This window comes from Anolis sagrei, chromosome 6, assembly GCF_037176765.1.
Source record: "Anolis sagrei isolate rAnoSag1 chromosome 6, rAnoSag1.mat, whole genome shotgun sequence".
NCBI lineage: Eukaryota > Metazoa > Chordata > Lepidosauria > Squamata > Dactyloidae > Anolis > Anolis sagrei.
In genome coordinates this window covers 19,613,875-19,639,491 of record NC_090026.1, presented here as the reverse complement: position 1 = coordinate 19,639,491, position 25,617 = coordinate 19,613,875, and the positions used below count along the sequence as shown (strand labels likewise).

The 25,617-nt window shown below is 41.8% G+C and overlaps 1 protein-coding gene across 2 annotated transcripts in view; it reads left to right on the top strand.

Annotated features, from left to right (window-relative positions):
• CACNG6 (calcium voltage-gated channel auxiliary subunit gamma 6) overlaps window positions 1-24,536 on the top strand; it is a 42,018-nt gene extending 17,482 nt beyond the window's left edge. For both annotated transcript variants that reach the window (XM_060783068.2, XM_060783066.2), the window contains 3 exons: window positions 18,294-18,368; window positions 21,499-21,636; window positions 23,944-24,536. In XM_060783068.2, the coding sequence (XP_060639051.1) occupies window positions 18,294-18,368; window positions 21,499-21,636; window positions 23,944-24,179 (449 nt within the window). In that variant the 3' untranslated portion in view covers window positions 24,180-24,536. The remainder of the gene's footprint in view (window positions 1-18,293; window positions 18,369-21,498; window positions 21,637-23,943) is intronic.
• The last annotated feature ends 1,081 nt before the right edge of the window (window positions 24,537-25,617 follow it).

Genomic DNA, 25,617 nt, shown 5'->3' with positions numbered 1-25,617 from the left:
TGGATCATAGATACTAGTCTACTGTTAACAACTGCCACACCTTTCCATCTGGTCAGTGGGCAACATGAAATGTTGGGTCATTTGCCAAGGAGGAATTATGACCATGTGTGAACTGCATGAGCAGAGAAGCATTCTTGGCTTTGGACCCAATAACCTCATTCAAGTTTGCCAGCTACTGATAACTCCAACCTCTTAAGACTAATGCCAACAGATTGAACATAGTATGCTTTGAAACAAGGTGCATCCTTCTTGCCTCGCTAGGAATCGTGAGTTGCACTAAGACATCAGAACCAATTGCTATCAAACCTGTGTCATTATGGAAGGCTTTCTCTTTCTCATACCAAAAACAGAATAACAGCAACAAAAAATCTGCTCCATTTCCCAGTTTGCAGAACTACTTTTTAAAACACTATTAGATGAAATGATCGTGTCAAAAGAACAGCTCTTAATGGAATTGAGTCTGATCATTAAGGGTGCATCTACGCTGTAGAATTAATGCAGTTTGACATCAATTTAGCTGTCATAGTCAATGTTATATAGTCTTGGGATTTATAGTTTTGTGAGGCACCAGCACTCTTGGTTAGGTTTTCCCCTGACCTTAAGTCCAGTCATGTCCGACTCTGGGGTGTGATGCTCATCTCCATTTCTAAGCCGAAGAGCCAGCATTGTCCGTAGACACCTCCAAGGTCATGTGGCCGGCATGACTGCGTGGTGTGCCATTAACTTCCCACTGGAGCTGTACCTATTGATCTACTCACATTTGCACGTTTTCCAACTGCTAGGTTGGCAGAAGCTGGGGCTGACAGCGGAAGCTCACGCTGCTCCACGGATTCGAACCTATGACCTTTCGGTCAACAAGCTCAGCAACTCAGCGCTTTAACCCACTGCGCCACCGGGGGCTCCACTAGAGAAGACTAAAGATCTTATAAAACTACAACTCCCAGGCGTCCATCGCATTGAACTAAGTCAGTTAAAGTGCTGTCAAAGGCAGTTTCGGTCATTATTGCACATAATTCTACTTTACTTATTGCACAGCACTACTGCCCGAAAGCTTGGTCCCAGAGCCATGTTTTTACTTGCTTCCTGAAGGTCTGGAGGGAGGGAGCTGATTTCGCTGGGGAGGGATTTCCATAGCTGAGGAGCCACCACTGAAAAGGCCCTGTCTTTCACGCCCACCAACCACACCTGCAAAGGAGGTGAGACTGAGAGCAGGGCCTCCTCAGATGATCTTAATCTCTAAGATGGTTCATAGAGGGAGATATGTTCGGACAGATAAACTGGGACAGAACCATTTAGGCTAAAGCTTGCACTTCGAATTGTGCTCAGTAGCAGATGGGCAGACAGTGGAGCTGACATAACAGGAGGGATGTCCTCTCTCTCCGGTGAGCAGCCTGGCTGCCTACCATTGGACCTCTTGAAGCTTCCGAACAACCTTCAAAGGAAACCCCACCTAGAGCTCATTGCAGTAGTCTATACAGGATGTAACTAGAGTGTGGACCACCGTGGCCAAGTCTGACTTCTTTAGTGGCATATATCCACTAGTATTCGTGCAAGGCAAATTAGGTTTCTCAGTTGTTAGACTGATATACCTGGCTATCGTTTTGAACTGTTAGGAACAAAGATTTATGCCAATGCACAAAATATATAACAGATCTTCAGAAGTGTTGTTTCAGTTGCCCAAAATAAATCTACTCTCCCATAAAATATATTTGGTTTTAAATCATGCTTTCAAGAGACAAAGTAAGTTGTCTTCATTAAAAGTAACATAGTTGATGTATTTACAAACCATGTATTCAGCATATAGATAAATTGCTTATGAGTTGAAAGTTTAAACAGTACTTTTTCTAAAGGCATTCTGTTGCAATCTCTTCTCTGTCTCATGCAATCAATCACTACAAACAGTCTGATGCAGTCTCATGTCTAATGCATAACCAACACAATACTAAATACACATACTGACTTTTAAAATGAAGTCTCAGTATAAATAGTCCCAGATCCTATCACATGGCCTGCAGTCCCTCCCACAACCTTAAACAACATAGAGTCAAGGGAAAACTGCATACCAACACATACATATATAATATAGTAAGCGATCTGAATTATATACATAACAAATAACTAGGATCAGGCATGTAGCTGGGGAGGGGAGGCTTCAGTCCCCCCCCCCCCCTTCGAAATTCTGATGGTGGTTCGCGAAAAGGCCTTACTGGTGCATTATTTAAACTGTTATGTTTATTCATATCATGATCTGATCACCCTACTCAATATATCCCATATGCATGGGGGTATTGGGGTAATGATACAAAAGGTTTGCTAGGCTAGACCCTCTTTCACTCAGACTCAGCCCCCCCCCCCCCCCCCAGAAACGAAATCCTGGCTACGGGCCTGACTAGGATAGGAGGCTTGTAGAAAGTTGCTATTTCCAACACAAACTGCATTAATTATATCATGAAGATAAGTTATGAGGCATCTCCTTTCTTTCTCTGTGTTTGAATTTCAAGCTGTGAGCAACTGTGGTTGATACTTAATGCATAACTCTTAATGACATGACAGGAGTCCATCTCTAAATCCCAGGTTTGGAGCCTGGGATGACCCTGAACCGGCAACCCTAAATACAGTGCATCTAAGAATGCAGGTATGTCCACACCCTGATAATGGCCTGAAATGACATACAGATTTCCTAATAATCATGCCATTCACACATGCGAGGTAACTACCACCCTCCTGCTACAAATCCAGTATTGCCCAACACTGAACAAGCTGTTCAGAGCCTGGGACAAAAATGCTCAAAAGAAGGGGCCCAGGGAAGGTTTCCCCATGTTACGAAAAGCCTGTGCAAATGAAAAGGTGACAGGTCTAATCTGAACACATTCCAGTTTAGACATGAGGCGTCAGGTTTTGACAACAGGGGGTAATGGCTGAGCCCAGCGGTCAAGGCTGTCCATCAAACTGAAACAAGATGCCAGCCCGCAAAAACACAGCAGATAAAAGGGATTCGTTTTTCGGATGCCCCTCTTGGCCTCAACCATAGGCTTTCCTCCCTGGTGCATTTCCACTTTGCATTCTGAAAAAGCCTTGCAGAACAATACAGCAGCTGCCAAAAAGCAAAACTAGAGAAATAGTAACAGATGATCCAGGGAGTATACTGTTTCCAGTTTACAACATGATGTCCTGGCCCACCTAGGACAGCAACAAAATCAATAGGCAGAATAACTCCCAGGATAAAGACACATAGATAAACATTTCCAGACACAAATCAGCCTTGACATCTCTCTTTCTAGATCAGAGCGATCCATTACTAGATCTTTCCAATATCAACAATGTCTGGAAATAAGTATTATGTGCCCTTGAAAGTCTGCCTCCCAAAGGCCTTAGTGCAGCATTTCTCAACCTGGGGGTCGGGACCCATGGGGGGCCGCGAGGGGGTGTCAGAGGGATTGGCAAAGACCATCAGAAAACACAGTATTTTCTGTTGGTCATGGTTCTGTGTGGGAAGTTTGGCCCACTTCTATTGTTGGTGGGGTTCAGAATGAAATAGTAGTGAGAATTTTTTGTTTGTTTTTTGTTAATTGATTTGTGTTTTCTCCAAGCTTAGGATATTGAAGTGTGAGGCAAAGGGTAATTTGCGCATCTCTTCTACCTTCCTTAGAAGATGCGTGAGGAGGTATTCCTCTCTCAGCATATGCTCCCTAGCTCTCAAGCAGGAAAAAAAACCCTGAAATTCTTCTCTAATGAATCAGACTATTGATTCTTCGAGCCAAAACTTGAAAATGTAAAAGTACCTTTTTTCCTTCTTGCCAAACTATATTTCATTTTGAAACACCTCTTTAAGAGATCAGTACTGCATTGACCTCTATTCTTTGCCTGGCAGCTTGCTGAGCAGGAAGGAAGGAACGGATGAGTAGGAAGAAAGAGGAATAGCAAGAAGAGAGTGATAGAAGAAGGCAACAGAACAGAGAGAGAAGTAGTTCATAGAGTGGGGTAGAGTTGACCCACTTTCGGATCTAGTTCACCCAGTCCTGGTTTTGTCCATGCAGTACCCACTGGAGTTTGGTACAGAACCCATTGAGGTTTGGTTCCAGGATGACCACTGCCCATAGGATGCTAAAGTCCCATTATATATAATGGAATAGCAAAATAGTGTCCTTTATAGAAAATGGCAAAATTAAGGTTTGCTTTTTTGGCTTTAAACAAAAATCTGCGAATCTGTGGATGCAGAATATGTGGATACAGAGGGTAAACTGTATTTCCTATACAATTGGCATGCAATAGCTTAGGCTCCCAAAGGGGAACGGCCCTCCAAGGGATATAACTATGGGATGTAATGGTGCAAAATGTCTCCTGCAAATTAGAATTCTTCCTCCAGTGAGATTTTCCTTCTGACTCCAAATTTGTAGCAAGAACTTTACACTTTCAAGTGCATCTACATACTAGAATTAATGCAGTTCAGCACCATTTTAACTGCCATGGCTCAACACTATGGCATTAGAGCAACGTTTCTCAACCTGGGGGTCGGAACATCTGGGAGGATTGCAAGGAGGTGTCAGAGGGGTCTCCAAAGACCATCAGAAAACACAGTATTTTCTGTGGGTTGTTGTAGGTTTTTTCGGGCTATATGGCCATGTTCTGGAGGCAATTTTTCTCCTGACGTTTCGCCTGCATCTATGGCAAGCATCCTCAGAGGTTTCTGTTGGTCATGGAGGTTCTGTGTGGGAAGGGTTAAGAATGCTCTTTGATTGTATGTGAACTATAAATCCCAGCAACTACAACTCCCAAATGTCGAGGTCTGTATTCCCCAAACTCCACTAGTATTCAAATTTGGGCGTATCTGGTATTTGTACCAAATTTGATCCAGTGAATGAAAATGCATCCTGCATATCCAATATGTACATTACGATTCATAACAGGAGCAAAATTACAGTTATGAAGTAGCAACGCAAATAATTTTATGGCTGGGGGGGTCACCACAACACGAGGAACTGTACTAAAAGGTCATGGCAACAGGAAGGTTGAGAACCACTGCATTAGAGAAATAGTAGTTTTATAACATCTATAACCTTCTCAGCCAAAGATACCTGGTGCCTCACCAAATGACAAATCCAAGGGCTCCATAGTAGGTTTGTGCATTTGTGTAGGAAGGAGCCCGAGGCTGTTAGGATGTGACGGCGCGAGTGGCACCACCTGTGTGTAGAACTTTAAAGTGCAAAGGTTTAAACTGTTGTATCATGCCCGATTTTGCCTTTTTACCCTGTAAATGTATAGTTGGATTGATTGGTTATTTATGGCTGTCAATCAATGTTGTTTGCACCAGTTGAATTGCTCCTCCTGCTCAATTGTTTGACCCCACCTCTTCCTAGAGAGCATGACAGTGTTTCCTTTTCCATTCCACCATCAAACTTTCTATCACATGGATGTGAGAGAGAGACTTTGCTCTGAAGCCCTTGATTAAGTTACCTCTCAGCACCAATTCTGAGGTTCTTACCCTTGAGACTTATGCTTCATGTTCAGATCAACCTGGATGACGTTGAGAAGTCTCAAGCGCCTTCAAACCAGTTCTTTGGCACCAGAGGAAGGCTTTGTGCCTTCAAAATATAGGCCATTGAAATTGGGGTTGTGATTATTCTGATATTCACAGCCATTGAGAAAGAGGGACCTGGAAAAGCTTCTCATCTGCAAAACTCCTTGGACCCAGGACAACCAGAGACTGTAATGTATATTTTCCTTTACCCTTTTGAAACTTCCAGCTTATTGCCTTAAAGGGATAACTCTTTGTGAACAATAAAACCTATTTTGAGTTATCTACAGTGTTTTGGTCCTTGGGAGTTCCAGTTTTCCTAAAGGAGGGCAAGAAGCAATCCCCTGGGGGAAAGATGTCACGTCCATGCCTCTTTCACTAAGAGTTATATTCCACATAGGAATTGTGGAAAGTCCAAAACACCTGGAGGGTGTTTGCCCATGCCTTTCTTATCCCGTTCTTCTTCTTTTGTTTGTAGAGGAGGAGACTGGGTTTACAGCTTCTTAAAGCTGTTTAGAGGAGAGGCAGGTGTGCCTGCTTTCTCTCAACCGCATTAGCAGCCACACAGCTTTCCAAGAGGCATTTCAAGAAGGCCCAGGGAAGAAAGAGCCGGTGACCTAGAGCTCAGTCAAGCTAGGAGCGCCACGTGGTCACGATGGCAGAGGGGCAGCCGGTTATCGGCTCCCGCTTGCTTTCGTGTCGAACCATTTCCATACCAGGAGGGGGCTTCCCGTTATGTGCTCCCAAAGGGAACGAAAGGAACGAAAGAGCAGATCAAACTGGAGAAACTAATTCCACACACAACTCTACTCCAGAGTATTGGGCCATGGCAGTTAAGGTGGTTTCAAACTGCATTTATTCTACACTGTAGATGCACCCAATAGAAATACGGTTGAGGCACCCAAAAGGAAGGGGCAGAGAACATGACCAAGGAGCATGAAGCATAGTAATGCTAGAAATTTTGGGAACTACAAGAAAATAGCAATAGGGATAGGCAGAATTCTTACTGAGAAGCAAGCCCCCTCTTCATAGCTACAAATCCTCTCTACTTTTCAAAATATGTGAGATTTAAGATGAAGCTGAGAAAGTTTCAATGGAAAATCTGTAAGGAAAAAGAAACACTTTATTAACCTAAAGAGAAAACTAAGCCGAAACCTTCCCATGGGAAAATGGGATTGAACAGCAAGTGGAACCTTTTATCACTCGCTGCAGAAAGGATTTCTGCAAAAGCAATGAAAGGAACGGGGCTTTGGGATTCACATTTTATTCTCAGTGAACTTTTGGACTGAACTCAATATTCTGTTTCATCTTGGGGTTTGGGGTTTTCTGAAGTTTTGCTCAGATTCATTGCTTGACCCATTTCTTTAAAAACCCTGTTTCTTCTGTTGTTTTAATTTCTTTTGACCTGATTCCTTTTAACTAAGATGTATAGCACCCGTTCTACATCTTCATGTATCAGACAAATCTAGCTGTACATAAATTATGCATTTGACAGATGCAGTTGTGTTTTTTGTGTGTGGATAATTTATGGGTTATCTTGTTCAAGTTCAGAAAAGTAGATAATTAGAGGGATGGAAGTAGAGGTGCCAAGGCAGCAGCTTCCTATTCCCTGAGATTTCAGGGCCAAACTGCATCTACACAGTAGAATGAATGTAGTTTGACACCCCTTTAATTGCCATGGCCCAAAGCTATGGAATCATGAGAGCTGTAGCTCAATGAGACACTAGCACTCTTTGGCTGAGAAAGCTAAAGACTTATAAAACTTCAACTCCCAGGATTCCATTGCAATTTTTTTGTGTCAGGAGCGACTTGAGAAACTGCAAGTCGCTTCTGTTGAGAGAATTGGCCATCTACAAGGATGTTGCTCAGGAGATGCCTGGATCTTTTACCATCCTGTGGGAGGCTTTTCTCATGTCCCCGCATGAGAAGCTGGAGCTGACAGTGTGCTGTCATGCGCTGGGCCTGTGTAAGAGTCTGTAGACAGGACATGTTTTCTGAATGCCCAACGGGACGCTGGGAGTGCCTCGGCTGAGAGGCCTTTCGAATTTCCCCACACAAAGTTATTTTAAAGACTTAGAAAGTTCAACAAAGTTTTTTTTTGTTGCTTAAATCTTCAATAAATCAAACAAGTACTTCAAGGCTTTGAATCAACTGGTGGCTTGCTTAAATCTTGTCCACAAGGGGCAGGCAACTTCCTTCATAAACTGTTTCTTCCTCCTCCAAAGGAAATCCTTGACCCCTCCCTGGGCAATCTGACTTAAGCTCTGCTGGTGTGGACCCCTACACCCGGTCCAAATTGCATTATGGCTGCCGCAAGTGGTCCGTACCAAACAGAGTCCTTTAGTAGATTTCCAAGAGGAAAGAAGGCTTTCAATTCCTAGCGAAGGCTGGCTGTAGAGTTGTGGAGCTAAATTCCCCAACAAAGGCTATGCTGTAGTTATCTGTAGAGCTGTGGGACTGGATCCCCCCATCAAAGGTGTAAAAGACAAAGCTTTCTACAGGTGGAACTGATTCACGTCCTGTACGAAAGGCTTCTCTGTGTGAACTGAACTAGAGGTCCCCTTTTCCCCTCCTTAACCCAGAAAAAAAGGCAGAACTGAAGAACATAATGATAATTGATGAGTCATTGGCCCTGTGATTGCAAAATGCATGGAACTTTAGAATACATGCAAACACTCAATAGAAAGGAAAAGAAGTTGGAGCTCCTGGTACAGCCGTAACAGTACCGACAGACAGGAGCTCATCCCGCTCCTTAAATTCATATTCAAACCATCGACCTTTCTGTCAGCAGTCCTGCTCAGATTTGAACCATTGAGCTGACTTGAGAAACTGCAAGTGTCTTCTGGTGTGAAAGAACTGACCACCTACAAGGACGGTGCCCAGGGGATGCAAAGATGTTTTACCATCCTGTGGGAGGCTTCTCTCATGTCACTGCATAAGAAGCTGGAGCTGACAAACAGGAGCTCACCATGTTCACTGGATTTGAACTGTTGACCTTTCAATCAGCAGGCCTGCCCAAATTTGAACTGTTAATCTTTCGGTCAGCAGTCCTGCTAACACAAGGGTTTAACCCATTGCGCCACCAAAGGCTCCTACTCCATTTCATTGAGCCATGGCAGTTAAAGTGGTGTCAAACTGCATTCATTCTACAGTGTAGATGCACTTTTAGGCCTCTGAATTAACTGGAGAAAGAATGAGATACCACATAATGTCACTGGAAACTCAGTTCTTAACCTCTTAACTCCAGGACTTCTGTGGGTTTCCACATAGGAATCAGTAAGCTAAAGAAAGTAGGGCAAGAAGGTGAGATTATAAAGCCAAGAAATGGGAGAGGCAAATAAGGAGTTTTCTCAGAGTTAATATAAAGTGGAGATTTAAAAAATCCATGCAATTGTTGCCTTTTCTCCCAAGCTCAAAACAGGAAGCAAGGAAGGGAGAATAAAATCATGAATGGCATTTTTCTGCTTCTTCCTAGTAAAGCTTTTAGTGCAGGCATTTAAATTTAAGTGCCAATCCAACATAAACTTAGTAGTTAAATGCCCCTTATAGTGTAAATACAATTGAATAATGCATTAAATAAAAACAATATGCCCCAACCTTTCATAGATGAGAAGTGTGGCCAAGCATAATCAGAGTATAGCCAAGATGGCAAAGGTTATGAATGAGGAAGGAAAAACCCAGGAGAAAGGAGAGGCTGCAGCAGTTTGCTTTCACTTGAACCTAAAGGGAAGGGCACCTCCTCTTCCCAAATAGCCTCTGCTGTTTAAGGGTGCATCTACACTGGAGATTTAACAACAACAACAACAACAACAACAATGATACTTTATTTATATTCCGCCCTTCTCACCCCAAAGGGGACTCAGGGCAGATCACAATATACATACACGGCAACATTCAATGCCGCTTTGTATAGACAATACACAGACAGACAGACAGACAGACAACAGAAGGAGGTGGTTTGTTTCGAAACAGTGTCCAGCTGTTTTTGGTGCCATGGAAGGTTAGGCTCAAGTCCAGGGGGTGCTGTTGCTCTATCCTCTATGACAAAGAGCCGACAGGACTTCTTCCTTCTTTTTGGTCACCTAGCATTTTCTGATCTTTTTCTTTATGGCGTCGTAAAACACCTCCCCCGCTTTTAGAGGTAACTAATTTCTCTAATTGCAACTAAAGCTGTTTTCGAATTGCTTAGGTAAACAATGAGCTAGGCTGACAGTTGGCAGCTCATGCCAACCCGGGGCTCGAACTTGCAACCTTTTGGTTGATAGATCTTATAATTGCTGATGATTTACCAGCTGTGCTAAACCACTGGTTTTGATATCAATGTTATGGAATCAAGGGAGCTGTGGTGTTATAAGGCCTTTCTCCTTTTCTGCCAAAGACTGCTGGTGGTGCCTCACCAAACTCCAGATCCCATGACTCCCCAGCATTGAGCCATAGCAATGATGTCAAAGAGCATTATAAAGTTTAGATCAGGCATGGGCAAACATTGGCGCTGGGTGTTTTGGACTTCAACTCCCACAATTCCTAACAGCTTACTGATTCTTATGTGGAAACCCACAGAAGTCCCAAAGTTAGGAGATTAAGGATTGAGCTACCAGGGACATTATGGAGTATCCCAGGGATGGCCAAACTTGGGCCCTCCAGGCATTTTGGACTTCAGCTCCCACAATTCCTAACAGCCTCAGGGCCTTTCCTTTTCGGCTAAGCAGCTGAGGGGTAAAAGGAAAGGGCATGAGGCTGTTAGGAGTTGAAGTCCAAAACACGTGAAGTTTGCACATGCCTGGTGTAGATGCATTCAGAGTATTCATAATTACAGCAGAGTCTCGCTTATGCAACATAAACAGGCTGGCAGTTAAGTGAAAATGTTGGATAATAAGGAGGGATTAAGGAAAAGACTATTAAACATCAAATTGTATTATGATTTTACAAATTAAGTACCAAAACATCATGTTTTACAACAAGTCAACAGAAATAGCAGTTCAATACACAGTAACATTATGTAGTAATTACTGTATTTACAAATTTAGCACCAAAACATAGAAACGTATTTAAACAGTTGTGGATCCGGGCAGGAGGCAGACTGCGTTTGATAATATAGAGTGTTAGATAAACAAAGGTTGGAAAAGCGATACTTTACTCTCTCCGGTGTAAAGCACATAGTTATGTAACAAAATGTGGGGAAAAAAAATCTGTTCCTTGTTTGAAAGTGCTATTTCCTGTTGAGTTGTGCGGTATCTTCTTTGAAAATAGTTGCTATACTCTGGAAAGTTCATTTTTGTGCTGCCACAAACTATGTAGAATTGGTTGAGAATCTATGAGATATTCATTGAAAAAATTATAGCAAAATGTGCTGCAGGATGTCCCTCAAAAACAAAGTTTTTGGAGTTTAATAAACTTTTCCCATGTTTTTATGATAGAACCAATAAGGAAATGACATCTATAACCCAGGAACAAAAAATGTGTTGCATATTGTAATCTGCATTCAGAAACCCGGATTCTATAGTCAGTGTAGATGGAGCTGGAATGTTACTGTTTGGACTACAACTCACAAAATCTCCCACAGCCAGTAGATGTGCAGATTGAGAGATTCTAGCAGTCCCAATTTAAAAAAGTAATTTCTCCAGAAAGTGTGAGTTCTCTAATGAACTTAGCTGCCACCTTGGCTTCACTGGGAAGGCAATGGACTTTGGAATGACGTAACAGTCCAATAGGCAAAGCCCTACACTCAGCTTCTCCCACGGTTGTGTCCTGGGTGTTTTTCTTAGCCTGACAATGTTGAGTGACTGTGTTGTAACTCAATCGGCAGCAGCTTGGGCCGGTGAGCAGCGGCATAGAGCGCAGTCCCGGAAAAAGGGATTGGAGCCAATTACTTGGCTAATACTTTTGGCTTATCTCCCTGTAACTAGAGCCGCCACCCTTGCTGAGCTCTGCCCAATTTCAAGTAACTAACCAACCACTCCGTTCTTTAGACACATCTATTGGAAGCGGTGCTGGGAAGTCTGCACAAGAGTAGTACGAAGCGGTCTTAGTGAAATGATCTACAAAGCATGGATCACAATAAGTCTGTGCCCGCCAACATCTCACAGATGGAAACATGTGGCCAAACAACATCAGATAGTGGTCGATGATGATGATGATGACATTATTATTGCTGTTGTTGTTATTATTATTATTATTAATCAAAATTGTTATTGTATCATTATATTATTTTTGTTATTGTTATTTGTTGCCTTTCTCTCTCCAAAATTCAAGGGCAGGCTATGATACAGTTAAAATATATAAATATTCAATAAGACTATTGCAAAATATGTATTAAAAGACAACTCATGTATTAAAAGGCAGACCAAAGATTAAGACATATTAAAAATAATTTGGCTGGGCTTAGCAAAGCAGGTTAAATTGCTAAGCTGCAGAAAATCTTGCCAATTGAAAGGTTGGCAGTTCAAGTCCGGGTCCGGGTGAGCCCCCGCCGTCAGCCCCAGCTTCTGCTCAACTAGCGGATCGAAAACAGCAGTATGGGTAGATAAATAGGTACAGATTTAAGCAGGGAGATAATAAAAAGCACCAATAAGGACATGCTGGCGAATTGATCAAGAGGACATCAGATGACAAAGCTCCTCAGCATGGAAGATGGAGCGACAGTACCTCCCCGTGGCCGGAGTCGAGCAAAGCCTTCAGATGCCAGAGATAGAAAAAGATGGGAAAGTCTTTACCTCTGTTTCTGTATTGTCTGTCTTTGCTAATTGCATAACAGCAATGAATGTTTTCCGTATATGTGTTCTGTAATAGGCTCTGAGTCCCCTCAGGGAGATAGAATGGAATATAAATATACTTTATATTACTATTAAATTCAAATTCATAGGTTACAATTGACTGTGTAGGTCTTCCAGAAGAGATAAATCTTTAACTGTGTTTTAAATTCTGGCAGTATTAATGAGAAATCATGCTCAAGCCAGGTGAGGCTGATGCAGTTTGCTTTTGCTTGAGTCTACTGGGAAGATCAAATTTCCCCACTGTTTTCTCCCTACTGTTGAGTTAATGGAGTGAAAACTACTTTTGCGATGTGAACTAAGCTAAGGATGAAGAGAGAAGTAGGAGTATATATATCTATGCAATATTGTTCATCTTTGTAAAGGATATATGGAAAAGGCATTGCTTCTTTGCAGCATGATATAACTCCCTTTTTAATATTTAGAATGCATATTAAATTTTGGAGTCAAATAGGAATTGTCAGCTGAGTGTTTATGTACCTGAATTTGTGGAAAATTGAGATATTCAAAGCATTGGCCAATACACATTTTATTTATTTATTTATTTATTTACAGTATTTATATTCCACTCTTCTCACCCCAAGGGGGACTCAGGGCAGATCACAGAACATACATATGCGGCAAACATTCAATGCCATATATACACAGACAAGAGAGACAACTGTACATAGATAGAGATAGGCTTTTCCCATCTTTAGTATCTTGGAAGTTTGTGCTTGGTTCTGGCCACCAGGGGGTGCTGTCACTCCACTTTCCCTGCTGAAGAGCTTTGTTTGTAAACTTCCTCCTTGATCGAATTGCTGGCATTTTACTGGTATTTTCTTATGGGTGCCTTAAAATACCTCCCTGCTTTTAAGCAGTACCTATTTATCTACTCACATTTTGCTTTCGAACCACTATGTAGGCAGAAGCTGGGCTAAAGGACAGGAGCTCACTCTGACCCGGCCTTTGAACTGTCAGCCTTTTGACTGACAATTGACAAGATTTATTGCAGCTGGTGGTTTAACCTACTGTGCAAAAGCCCGGCCTTCAAACATTAGACCTGCTTCTGGGTATACTTGACCTGATTATTGTAAAAATGGCACCAGATTCCCCCTACCAGTTCTAGTTTTTGAGTTACAGAACATGTGCCCTATACCAGTTGCCAACTGACTGGCCCCAGAAAACCACAATAACCCTATCTAAGAAACTTGAGCTGCTATAATCCATTCAATGCAATTTTCTGAGTCAGTGCCACAAAGAACCTCACAATGAGTCAGGAACAAGCCTAAAAACCAAGACACAAAGGGAAAAAAAATGTTGTTTTATTTTGTTTTGGGGTTGGGCTGATATATTTATGAAATTAGTCTTCTTTTCTTGCTCGTTTACCACTTGTTTCATAGTCCAAAAAGTAAATTTTCGAACATAAACACAGCCATGTCATGCCTAACAAGACTCCAGTGCCTTTTGTAATGTGCAGTCAGAAGTTTAGTCCTGGAAGTCTGAGATGGCACCAGAAGTTGCTGAGAAAATCCTTCGAGTCAATTATGAAACATATTAGATTCCTAGCTTCCCGTCCTGTCACACTAGTCACATTTTTTGTGGACAATTTGTTGGGTTTCGAAACCCCAATGTGGTGTTTTTGTCAAACCATCAACATGTCACCTTTCCCCTCCTTATTCCACCTTATTCTATACATCAGATGCTACGGGCTGAAATATTCTCAACGGAGGCTGTTAATGGGAGGACTAGGGAGCCGGTAATGTTAAATTATGGCCTGTTTGAGCAATTTCGTAGGACTGTTTCTCTTGCACACACATACGCACATACAGCCTGGGGCGACCTGGAATTGGTCCAGCTGTAATTGCTAACGCTTCTCTCTCCGGGGACACAATTAAATCCACTCCGATGGGCAAGGTAAGGACTTGGAAAGGATAAGCCCCGAGGCCCCAAATGCAGGGAATCGTTTTCTCCCCAACACTGCTTTGATTGCCAAGTTTGAAAAACTGCCTTTCCCCCCAAAAAGAAAGATTTATGTAACTTGAACTGGTGCATATTTGGGGAGAGAGGAGGCCTAAGCGTAGCACCTTTGCCTCGTCCCTTTCGGGTTTTGTCAACAAACTGGCAAATAATGCGGGCGTCATGGAGACAAATTTAAAATCCATCTTGCAGCAATACCAGTACCGTGAGCCAAAGTGGTTCCTTTTTAACAAGCCAAATAAAAGCTTTTTAAAAAGTATTATACGTTATACAAGTCTACATTGTGTTTTGGGTCCTCGTTCCTGAGGTCAAAGCAGGGTATAAAATAATGATTATTATTACAGTAGCCTCTTGGTTAACCAAACCTCAAGCAGCCGGTAAAAAGTTTTGAAAAAATAATACTTTAAATAAATAACCTAAATTAAAATTAAAATATGATTACATTAAAAGCATTTTAATACAATTAGGGGCTGTGGTTGGTGCAATGGGTTAAATCTTTGTGCTGCTGAATCTGCTGACCTGAAGGTTGGCAGTTCAAATCCGCAGGTCGGAATGAGCTCTTAGCCCTTGCTCCTGGCCAACCTAGCAGTTCAAAAACATGCAAATGCAAGTAGGTCAATAGGTACTGCTTTGGCAGGAAGATAATAAAGGCACCCATGCCAGCAACACAACCAGAAGTATCTATGGACAACAGGCTTCTTGACTTGGAAATGGAAAAAGAGCACCTCCCCATGGCCAGGGTGAGCACTGCCTCCAGAAGCCGGGGATGAAAGGGGAAGCCTTTACCTTTGTTCTGTGTATTTGTGTGTCATTGCTTCACTATATTAAAGGCATTGAATGTTTGCCTATCTGTGTATGTTGTAATCTGCTCTGAGTCCCCTCAGGGAAATAGAGTGGAATATAAATAAATTGTTGTTGTTGTTGTTGTTATTTAAAATCCAAAAATATACAATAAACATTAAAATAGAATTAAACATCAATGACATCATTAAAAATTAACACTTCACAGTAACGAACATTTAAATAAAATTGCACACTGCATTTACCATGCTGTTTTTATAATGCAGTAAAACTCTGTTACATGACATTAAGTTTGTCGTTATTTGTCCTAACCTGCTCTTCACGACTGTATTTCAAAACAAAAATCAAGTCATGTTGGAAATAGCAACCTTTTCAAGCCTCCATTAGTTATTTGTTAGGTATATAATTGCTTACTGTATTATATATATGTGCATTGGTTTGCAATTTTACTTTACCTCTTTGTTGTGGGTGGGGGTTGCAGACCATGTGATCAGAACTGGGCATGTTCAGGACTCAGACTCCATTTTAGAAACAGTCTTGCTTTGTGAAGCCGGTAGAGAAGTTTTCTTTCTGAAGCCAGCTGAAACAATATGCTTAGAGACTAGATAGAGACTCCATTTTAGAAACAGTATGCTTTCAGATGCTGGTTGAAGCAGAAGCCATTAGACTTTCAATGTAGAAACAGTACAGTTTTGAAGTCAGTATAAACAATATGCTTTCAGACACCATTAGAAATAGTATGCTTTTAGAAGTCAATAGAAATACAATACTTTAAGAAGTCAGGGACTCTATTAGACGGAGAGACACTTTGGAGTATTGATTCTAAGGAAGATGCCCTGTATTACCTACACAGAGGAACTATTTCAAATCTACTTGTAACTGGATTCATATGCAAAGTACCTCTATGCTGTATACATTAAGTTTGTGAGTAAACCAACAATGTTACTTTTAAAGAAATCTGCTTATTTTTGTCTCTTGAGAGCATGATTTAAAGGCAAACATATTTTAAAGGAGAGTAGATATTTTTTGGCAATTAAAAGGAACACTTCTGAAACTCCACTGAATATATATGTGTGTGTGTGTATGTGTGTATGTGTTTGTGCATTTTCATATCTGGAGATTTCCATTTGCCAACAAGTCAATACAGAGATTATGGTAAAGTGTGGGGTATATTATTTGTTATATCTATTTTTAATAGTAACTCTCAAGAAACCAGAAACTACATTTATTTCGCATCTATCAATCCCTGTGGGTATCAGTTAACTGGGAATCTTCTTCCTCCTTCTCTTCTTCCTCCTCCTCCTCCTCTTGCTTTTCCTCTTCTTCCACGTCTTTGCATTAGTAGAGCAGGTGTGGTGTAGTAAACCCTGGCCATTCTAATTTCAAAAATCTAGTTTTCTCATTATACATCATTGTCATTATTATTATATATTTGATTATAGATTTGGAAAGAAAGGTACCCAATTAAAAAAGAGGTACATAAGGAAAGAAAGGTAAAACTCAGAGCCAGCATGTGTAGTTTTCTGAGCACTGAACTGTGACTCTAGAGACCAGGGTTCAAGTCCTTGCTCGGGTATGGAAAACCCACTGGGTGACCTTGAACAAATCACACTCTCTCAGTCTCATAGGAAGGCAAGGGCAAACCCCTTCTTAACAAACCTTGCCATGAAAACTCAGTATTTTTATAACAATGGAAGAAGATGCAAGATGTTAAAAATGCCCCTGTTCTTTATCTTCTGACCTACAAAAAGTACTGCTTGAATATCAAGAAAAATGTAGGTGCTAGAAGCAATATACAAAAGCTGACTGGAACAACCTGGAATTCACAACCAGGCACAGTGAAGACATCTGCCCTTGCACTTTGCTGCTCTGCTGCTGAATACGCATGCCCAGTGTGGAATACATCTCACCACAGTGGATGTGGCCTTTAATGAGACATGCCACATTATCACAGGATGTCTACGCCCTACAACGCTAGAGAAATTAGACTGTTTAGCCAGTATTGCACCACATGATATCCGTCAGGAAGTAGCAGCCTGTAATGAAAGGACCAAGGCATTGACATTTCTGGCCTATCCCTTGTTCGGATATCAGCCAGCACACCAATACCTTAAATTAAGAAATAGTTTTCTAAGATCTACAGAGATACTTGCAGGAACACCTCAGCAAGTGAGAGTCCACAAGTGGCAGCCTAAAACCTGGAACCTCAATTCTTGGCTGATACTAGACGAGAAACTCCCCCCTGGGCGCAAAGAAGACTGGATGACTTGGATGGCACTGAACAGACTGTGCTCTGGCACCATGAGATGCAGAGCCAACCTTAAGAAATGGGCTATAAACATGCGACATGCAAGTGCGAAGAAGAGAAAAACACAGACCACTTAACTCCAATGTGGTCTGAGCCCTGTCACATGCACAGTGGAGGATCTTCTTACAGCGACACCAGAGGCTCTCAAAGTGGCCAGCTTCTGGTCAAAGGAAATTTAGTATAATGCCAAGTTTTAAACTTTGTTTGTGGTTCTTCCACTCTTGTATCCTTCTCCATTCCTCATATATTTTGCAATAAAAATATATTAAAAGGGGGGGGGGGGGGGGAGAAAGCATAGCAATATATTTTCCTTAAAGCTACAGTTATTTCGAAAACATCAAAGAAAAAATATAATACAATCCTTTAAAAAAACCATATAGATATAAAAAAATAAAAACAAAAGCCATAATTACTTCCACGTCCCTCCCCATGGCTATAAATGATATGATCTCTTACTTGCTCAGCTCTAAAACATTTTATATAAACTTCTACAACTTAATTGATCCTTCCGAGCATCAAACTCCACAGCTGACAATTTCCCCCTATTGTTCTTGCCAAAAGAACATTGGGTTTAATCTTCAAAGCCTTCCTGAAATAATCTTGGGAACCTCAGATGGTGCGGAGAAAAATTATCTTTAGCCTCTCCTTACAGAACTACCGTTCCTGGAACTCCTTAGGGCCAGAATTAAAGTGGTTTTCAATCCTATATTCTTGATGCGCCCATAGCATTTTTATTTTCTGTTCTGTAAATAAATGTGTGTGATGTAGTTGAGGCAAATATTTTCCCTAATTATTTTAACAGCACCAAAAGCATTCCTGACATCAATGAGTTTTCATACTGTTTTGTATTAACTCTTTCCTCCAATCATAGTTTTGCTTCCTTCTACATTCACTCTCGCTCTTTGTTTTAATACTTGTTCTCCTTTTTTATTCTTTTCAGAAGCAAATTGTTCGTATTTCAAATTCTTCACCACTGGGGAGAATGCTCACATCTTCCAGAGATCTACTAAAAAAGGTGAGACTATGATAGTAATATATAACCCAGGCATGAGCAAACTTTGGTCCTCCAGGTGTTTTGGACTTTAACTCCCACAATTCCTAACAGCCTCGGGCCCCTTCCTTTCCCCCCTCAGCTGCTTAAGCCTCTGCATTCTCTAGGCTGAGAGAGTGTGCCTCTTTCAAGGTCAAATAGTAGAGTCCCATGGCTGCACAAGGGATTTGAAGTCCCATCTTCTGGAATCCTAATCCAACTCTCAAACCATTACATTGTGATGTCTCCAATTAATCATAGGCCCCTTCTACACTACTATATAAAATTCAGATTATCTGCTTTCAACTGGATTATATGGCAGGAGAGTCCCCAATGACGCAGTGACTTAAACCGCTGAACTGCTGAACTTGCTGTCCGAAAGGTCGCCGGTTCGAATTCAGAGAACAGTGTGAGCTCCTGCTGTTAACCCCAACTTCTGCCAACCTAGCAGTTCGAAAACATGTAAATGTGAGTAGATTAATAGATACTGCCTTGACGGGAAGGTAATGGCGCTCCATGTAGTCATGCTGGCCACACGACCAAGAGGTGTCTACAGACAACGCCAGCTCTTTGGCTAATAAATGGAGCACCAACCCCCAGAGCCAGAGATGAGCACCGCCTCCAGATTCTTTTCCCACCAAAGCGGTACCTATTGATCTACTCACATTTGCATGTTTTCGAACTGCTAGGTTGGCAGGAGCTTGGGCTAACAGCAGGAGCTCACCCCAGCCTGCAGATTCGAACTGCCAACCTTCAAATCAGGAGTTCAGCAGCACAAGGATTTGACCCACTGCACCACTGCGGCCCCTAAACTGCAGAATTAATGCAGTTTGGCACCACTTTAACAGCCATGTTTCAATACAAGTTTCAATACTTGTATATTTCAATACAACCAAAGTTGTAGTTTGGTGAGGCAGAGAAGCCTAGATAGGTATTCACTCAGGTTAAAAAATAGTAGGTTTTTGTAAAATTACAACTTCCATGGTTCTATAGCATTGAGCAACAGCACTTAAGAGTGGTATCAAACTGCTTTAATCAGATAGTGCAAATGCACTCTAAGTCATTAATGGTATGCATTATGTCCACACCTGAAAACTATGGCTATCTGAACAAGCCAGGATCCTGTTTTGGTTTAATTTTAAATACAGTTGGAATTCCACGTTTGCAGGTTTAACTTTTGCAGATTTGATTAATATGTTCACTGTAGGAATCTCTAGGTCAGGCATGGGCAAACTTCAGCCCTCCAGGTGTTTTGGACTACAACTCCCACAATTCGAATTGTGGGAGTTAAAGTCCAAAACACCTGGAGGGCTGAAGTTTGCCCATGCCAGTTCTAGGTCCCTTAGCATGACTTTTCCCATTGACAATAGATTTGTGCTTGAGAACTTTAGAGATTTCTAGATCAGTGTTCAATCAGGTTAAAAAATAGTAGGTTTTTAAATTATGTGGTTTCCCCACTTTTGCAGGAGTCTTGGGCCCAGGCCCTGCCAAATTGGAGGTCCTACTGTAGTTGGTCTGAAAATCTGGTTTGGGTATAAATACACAAATACATACACAGACGTACGGCTCAAGAAATGGCTTCTGCTCCACAACTGGTTCTTTAAAAATACACACATTCATATTTAATGTGCCAGATATGTAAAACCACCATTCCTCGAAAGCTCCAGGAGTGGAAACATTGCTTTCTTCACAGGGAGTTTTTGCATAGAGTTGTTGGGTATCTGTAGGTGTCCATAGGCAGCTAAAAGAGCCTTAAGACACCGTTTCCAAGTATAAAGCAGAACTGAAGCAATGAAGCATTCTGTCGGGAGCTGCAAAACATTAAAAAATGAAGAGACTGAGTACAACGCCACAAGGCTCAGGATTCATCTACACCAGGCATGGGCAAACTTCAGCCCTCAGAGTGTTTTGGACTTCAAAGTGGCTGAGGGGGGAAAGGAAAGGGCCTGAGCCTGTTAGGAATTGTGTGAGTTGAAGTCCAAAACACCCAGAGGGATGACGTTGGCCCAGGCCAGATCTACACTGTAGTATTAATGCAGTTTGGCACTGCAGTTTGGGAGGTGCAGGTATGATCTTTAGTCTTATCTGTGAAAAAGTGCTGGTGCCTCACTAAACCACAACTCCCACAGCTGCAAAGACTTGAGCCATGGCAGTTAAAGTGGTGTCTTCCTCCTATTTTATTTATTTATTTATTTATTTTGTTTTTTGTTTTGTTTTGTTTTGTTTTTAGTTAGACCACACTTGGAATTCTCTGTCCAGTTCTGGGCACCACAATTTAAGGGAGATGTTGACAAGCTGGAATGTGTCCAGAGGAGGGTGACTAAAATGATAAAGGGTCTGGAGAACAAGCCCTGTAAGGAGTGGCTTAAAGAGCTGGGCACGTTTAACCTGCAGAAGAGAAGGCTAAGAGGAGGAGACATGATGGTCATGTATAAATATGTGAGGAGAAGTCACAGGGAGGAGGGAGCAAGCTTGTTTTCTGCTGTCCTGGAGACTAGGATGTGGAACAATGGCATCAAACTACAGGAAAAGAGATTCCATCTGAACATTAGGAAGAACTCCCTGACTGTGAGAGCTGTTTAGCAGTGGAACTCTCTGCCTCGGAGTGTGGTGGAGGCTCCTTCTTTGGAGGCTTTTAAACAGAGGCTGGATGGCTATCTGTCGGGGGTGTTTTGAGTGCAATTTTCCTGCTTCTTGGCAGAGGGTTGGACTGGATGGCCCACGAGGTCTCTTCCAACTGTATGGTTCTATGATGAACTTTTTTCCTCACGCTTTTATAGTGACCAATAATCTCAAAGCCTTCTGTAGTCACTCCAACAAGTGAATCTTATCTTGCTATAGTTCTGATCTATTGACATTAAACACAATTCCTTTCTCTGATGGTGTCAGGTCTTGCTTACCCTCCAGTCTCGGTTGTTATGCTTGTTTCTGATTTTGTACAGGAGTCTTTAGTCTCTGTAACTTACTAGATGGCTGAGGATTGCATGCTGTGTCACATAAAAGGGAAGGCTGTAGGGAGTCATTGTAAGTCTTGCCCTTGTTCTCATCTTTGTGTATTAGATGGCAAGAAATGACTAGGGTTTTTTTTTCTCCCCTTCCTGGTGATGCTGCATAGAACTGAACATCACGGCGGCCGTTATATCCCTCCTCAGCATCACCTTGATGGCCATGGGTTCTCTCTGCATCACAATGGCACTCAGCAAAGGCATCGAATTCCTCCTGAAGCCAGCATCCTGCTTCTTCATTATATCAGGTAAAAGAGCCCTGAAAGATATCCTATTCCTTCTGCAGGAGGGGACAGACATCTATATTGACTATTGAATGCAGTTTGAAGGCATTGTGGTGTTTATATGACACAACACCGGGTGTAACCAGTGCTCCAGCATGCTTTAAGGCAGGGGTCCTCAAACTAAGGCCAGGGGGCCAGATACGGCCCTCCAAGGTCATTTACCTGGCCCTCACTCAGGGTCAACCTAAGTGTGAAACTACTTGAAAGCACACAACAACCACAACAATCCTATCTCATCAGCCAAAATCAGTTGTGAAACTACTTGAAAGCACACAACAACCACAACAATCCTATCTCATCAGCCAAAATCAGGTCCTCACTTCCCATTGAAATACTAATAAGTATTTAATATTGTTTAAATTGTTCTTCATTTTAATTATTATATTGTTTTGAAGTGTTTTTCCCCACTACAAATAAGATATGTGCAATGTGCATAGGAATTCATTCATTTTTTTTTACATTATAATCTGGCCCTCCAACAATTTGAAGGACTGTGACCTGGCCCTCTGTTTAAAAGGTTTGAAGAACCCTGCTTTAAGGGCTTTAAACCAATGTATTGTCAAAGGCTTTCATGGCCTGAATCACTGGGTTGTTTGAGTTTTCCTGGCTGCATAGCCATGTTCCAGAAGCATTCTTTCCTGAAGAAATATATCTTTCTCCCACCCTGGACATTCCACAGATATATAAACCTCATTTTCTTAGTTTCCAACAGACATCACAACCTCTGAGGATGCCTGCCATAGATGCTGGCGAAATGTCAGGAGAGAATGCTTCTGGAACACAGCCATACAGCCTGGAAAACTCACAACAACCCAGTTTTAAACCAAGATTTCCAAAGTTGGAGTATACTCCGAAATAAAGTCCTTAATGGGTATCAGCACATTTTAGTATAAACTATAACCAATAAAGAGATGATGCGCCTCCATGGCTATGAAGCTGTGGCTAATGTGGATCCTGGAATTGGTTTCAGGCCAGCTCTGCAGTGTGTATAAGCACCATACATGCCTGAAACAAGTTCCAGAACTTCCAATTTAATCATCCACACCCTGAAACCACTTCCTTCTATGGTGGATCAAGGGGTCAGTGTAGATGTAGACAACCTTATCAACCAATTAGGATTAAGCCCTCCAACTCAATCCTTCACTTACTTTAGCATAGCAAGTATTCTTCTAACAACAGAGTTCCTTAAAACATTACTAAGAAAAGCTGTCAAAATCTGCAAATATTCCCATGACTATTGAGCTACCTAAGTTGCTTCCATGCAGGCCATTGAATTCTAAAGCAGTCCAGTCCAGAAAGTTTACCTTACTCCTCATTTGCTGTCTAAGAGCCCCTCTACACTGACTATAACAGTTTGCGTTTTTTATTTAATTTTAGTTGTTAAGGCATCATTAGCTTTTATATGTTGGGTTGTCAATTTTCATTATTATGAGTGTATTGTTGTGTTTGGACATTGAATGTTTGTCTTTTATGTATTGTCGAAGGCTTTCATGGCCAGAATCACTGGGTTGTTGTAGGTTTTTTCGGGCTATATGGCCATGTTCTAGAAGCATGGCCATATAGCCCGAAATAACCTACAACAACCCTTTGCCTTTTATGGTTGGAATCCACCCTGAGTCCCTCTGGGGAGATAAGGTGGAGTATAAATAAAGATGATGATGATGATGATTATTACTAATGATGCAAATTGGAGAGGACTCGATGCCACAGTGAGCACATAATGCACACCTGCAATGCATACAATGGCTTACATAAAGAGTAATAACAATGCTTCAAAAAAGTTCCCCAAAAGTCCAGAACAAGCTTGAAAATGCGCTACAGCAGACCACAGTATATCCCATGCACTCCTTGAAACCATGATTGAAAAATGTGCTGCACTTGTAAGGACATCAATAGTGCTGCAGCGCATTTAAAAGCACCAAAATACAGTAGGGGATAGTCCAGCCTCTGCGGCCAGGCCATGTCTGCTGATACGCATAGCATATCTTAGCAGATTAAAAAAAATATTTTCTGGTGGCTGTCTACAGTAACTAGGTTCAGTTCCAATACACATAAAGTGGATCCTGTGGCCACCATTTCAACCACAAACCAGTTCCAGTGATGCCTGTGTGGGTGCCTCACAGTGAAACTGGTTCCAAGCTGGATTACACTGTCAGTGTAGAAGTCCCCTTAGTCCACAGCTCAAACTCCAGACTGGATTATGGGCAAAGGGGCATCACTCTCGAGTGTCATTCCCATCATCCTCTTTGCTGTCCTTCTCTCTCCCTCCAGGCTTGATGGTGTTGGTATCCCTGGAGATCTTCCGACAGTCCGTCCGGTGGCTAATCACCTCCGACGAGTCCATTCCCCTGGAGTATGAATATTCGTGGTCTGTGGCTTGCGCAGTGGCTGCTGGTGCCGTCCTGATCTTTGGAGGAGGTTGCTTCATCCTTTTATCCATCCCAAACGTGTGCAAAAAGCCCTGGGAATACTGCATGAAAAGCAGAAGCAGTAGCAACACTTCCTAAAATAGAAAATAATTTGGGATGGGAGGCAAAATGAAATCCTTCTTTCTCTCACCCTGCAGTACACACATACAAATGTATACCTCCACTCACTTCTGCTGCCCTCTTCCTCCAACTTCTGGACTCCGTTTTCTCCTATGTTTTGTGACTTGTAAATAGATCCTCTAGCGCTTGTCTTGTCTTAGTTTTGGGGCAGGGAAGGAGGGGGCGGGGAAGGAGCGAGGGACTGTGGTATAAAAAGGGGCTCTCTGTGTGTGAATGAAGGGACAGCTGCATTAATGAACTGAGGAATTATGCGGGAGGGAGGATAAAGGACTGTATTTAAAACCTGGTTTTTATAAATGGCTATTTTTAGCTTAACGACGGGGCTGTTTCTTGGATTCTTGCACACCATGGCAGTTGCGCCATTTCCTCATTGGTGAAGTCATAGGCTGAACAAAAATCCCAACTCTTCAATTGAATTCCTGGAAGCCTACAGTTTGCAAAATGAATTACAAATTCCTATTATTATTTTTCTTTTTCATATAACCACCAGACATAAATATTTAATTAACTTCTGCCTGGGTCCTATGGATCTCTTTTAAGAAAGGAAAAACAGCATACAAATAAATATAATCATAATCATTTTATCAAGGATCAAAATCCACACATGTTATAAACCTAAAAGTTACAGAATTTTATAGCAGGTACTTCAAAATGGATTTTAGTTATTAATTTCAGATATACACACTTAATCATGTTTGTTCTCTAACTAACCATCCATGGGATATTTGGCAAAACCTGACCTGTAACTGAAAATGACTATTATATACAGGCAGTCCCCAAATTACAAACAAGAGAGGTTCTGTAGGTTTAATCCATTGTTGAAGGCTTTCATGGCTGGAATCACTAGGTTGCTGAGAGTTTTACGGGTTGTATAGCCATGTTCCCGAAGCACTCTCTCCTGACGTTTCACCTGCATCTATGGCAGGCATCCTCAGAGGTTGTGAAGTATGTAGGTTTGTTCTTAAGTTTAATTTGTATTTAAGTGTAACTCCATATATATATATATATATATAGAGAGAGAGAGAGAGAGAGAGGGAGAGGGAGAGGGAGAGGGAGAGGGAGAGAGAGAGGTAAAGGTTTCCCCTGACGTTAAGTCTAGTTGTGTCCAACTCTGGGGGTTGATGGTCATCCCCATTTCTAAGCCAAAGAGCCGGTGTTGTCCGGTAACACCTCCAAGGTCACGTTGCCAGCATGACTGCATGGAGCGCTGTTACCTTCCCGCAGAAGCAGTACCTATTGATCTACTCACATCATCATATTATCAATCTCCTAAATTGCCAGAAGCTAGGGCAAATAGCGGGAGCTCACCCTGCTCCCCAGATTCAAACTGCTGACCTTTCAGTCAGCAAGTTCAGCAGCTCAGTGATTTAACCATCAGGGGCCCCATACACACACA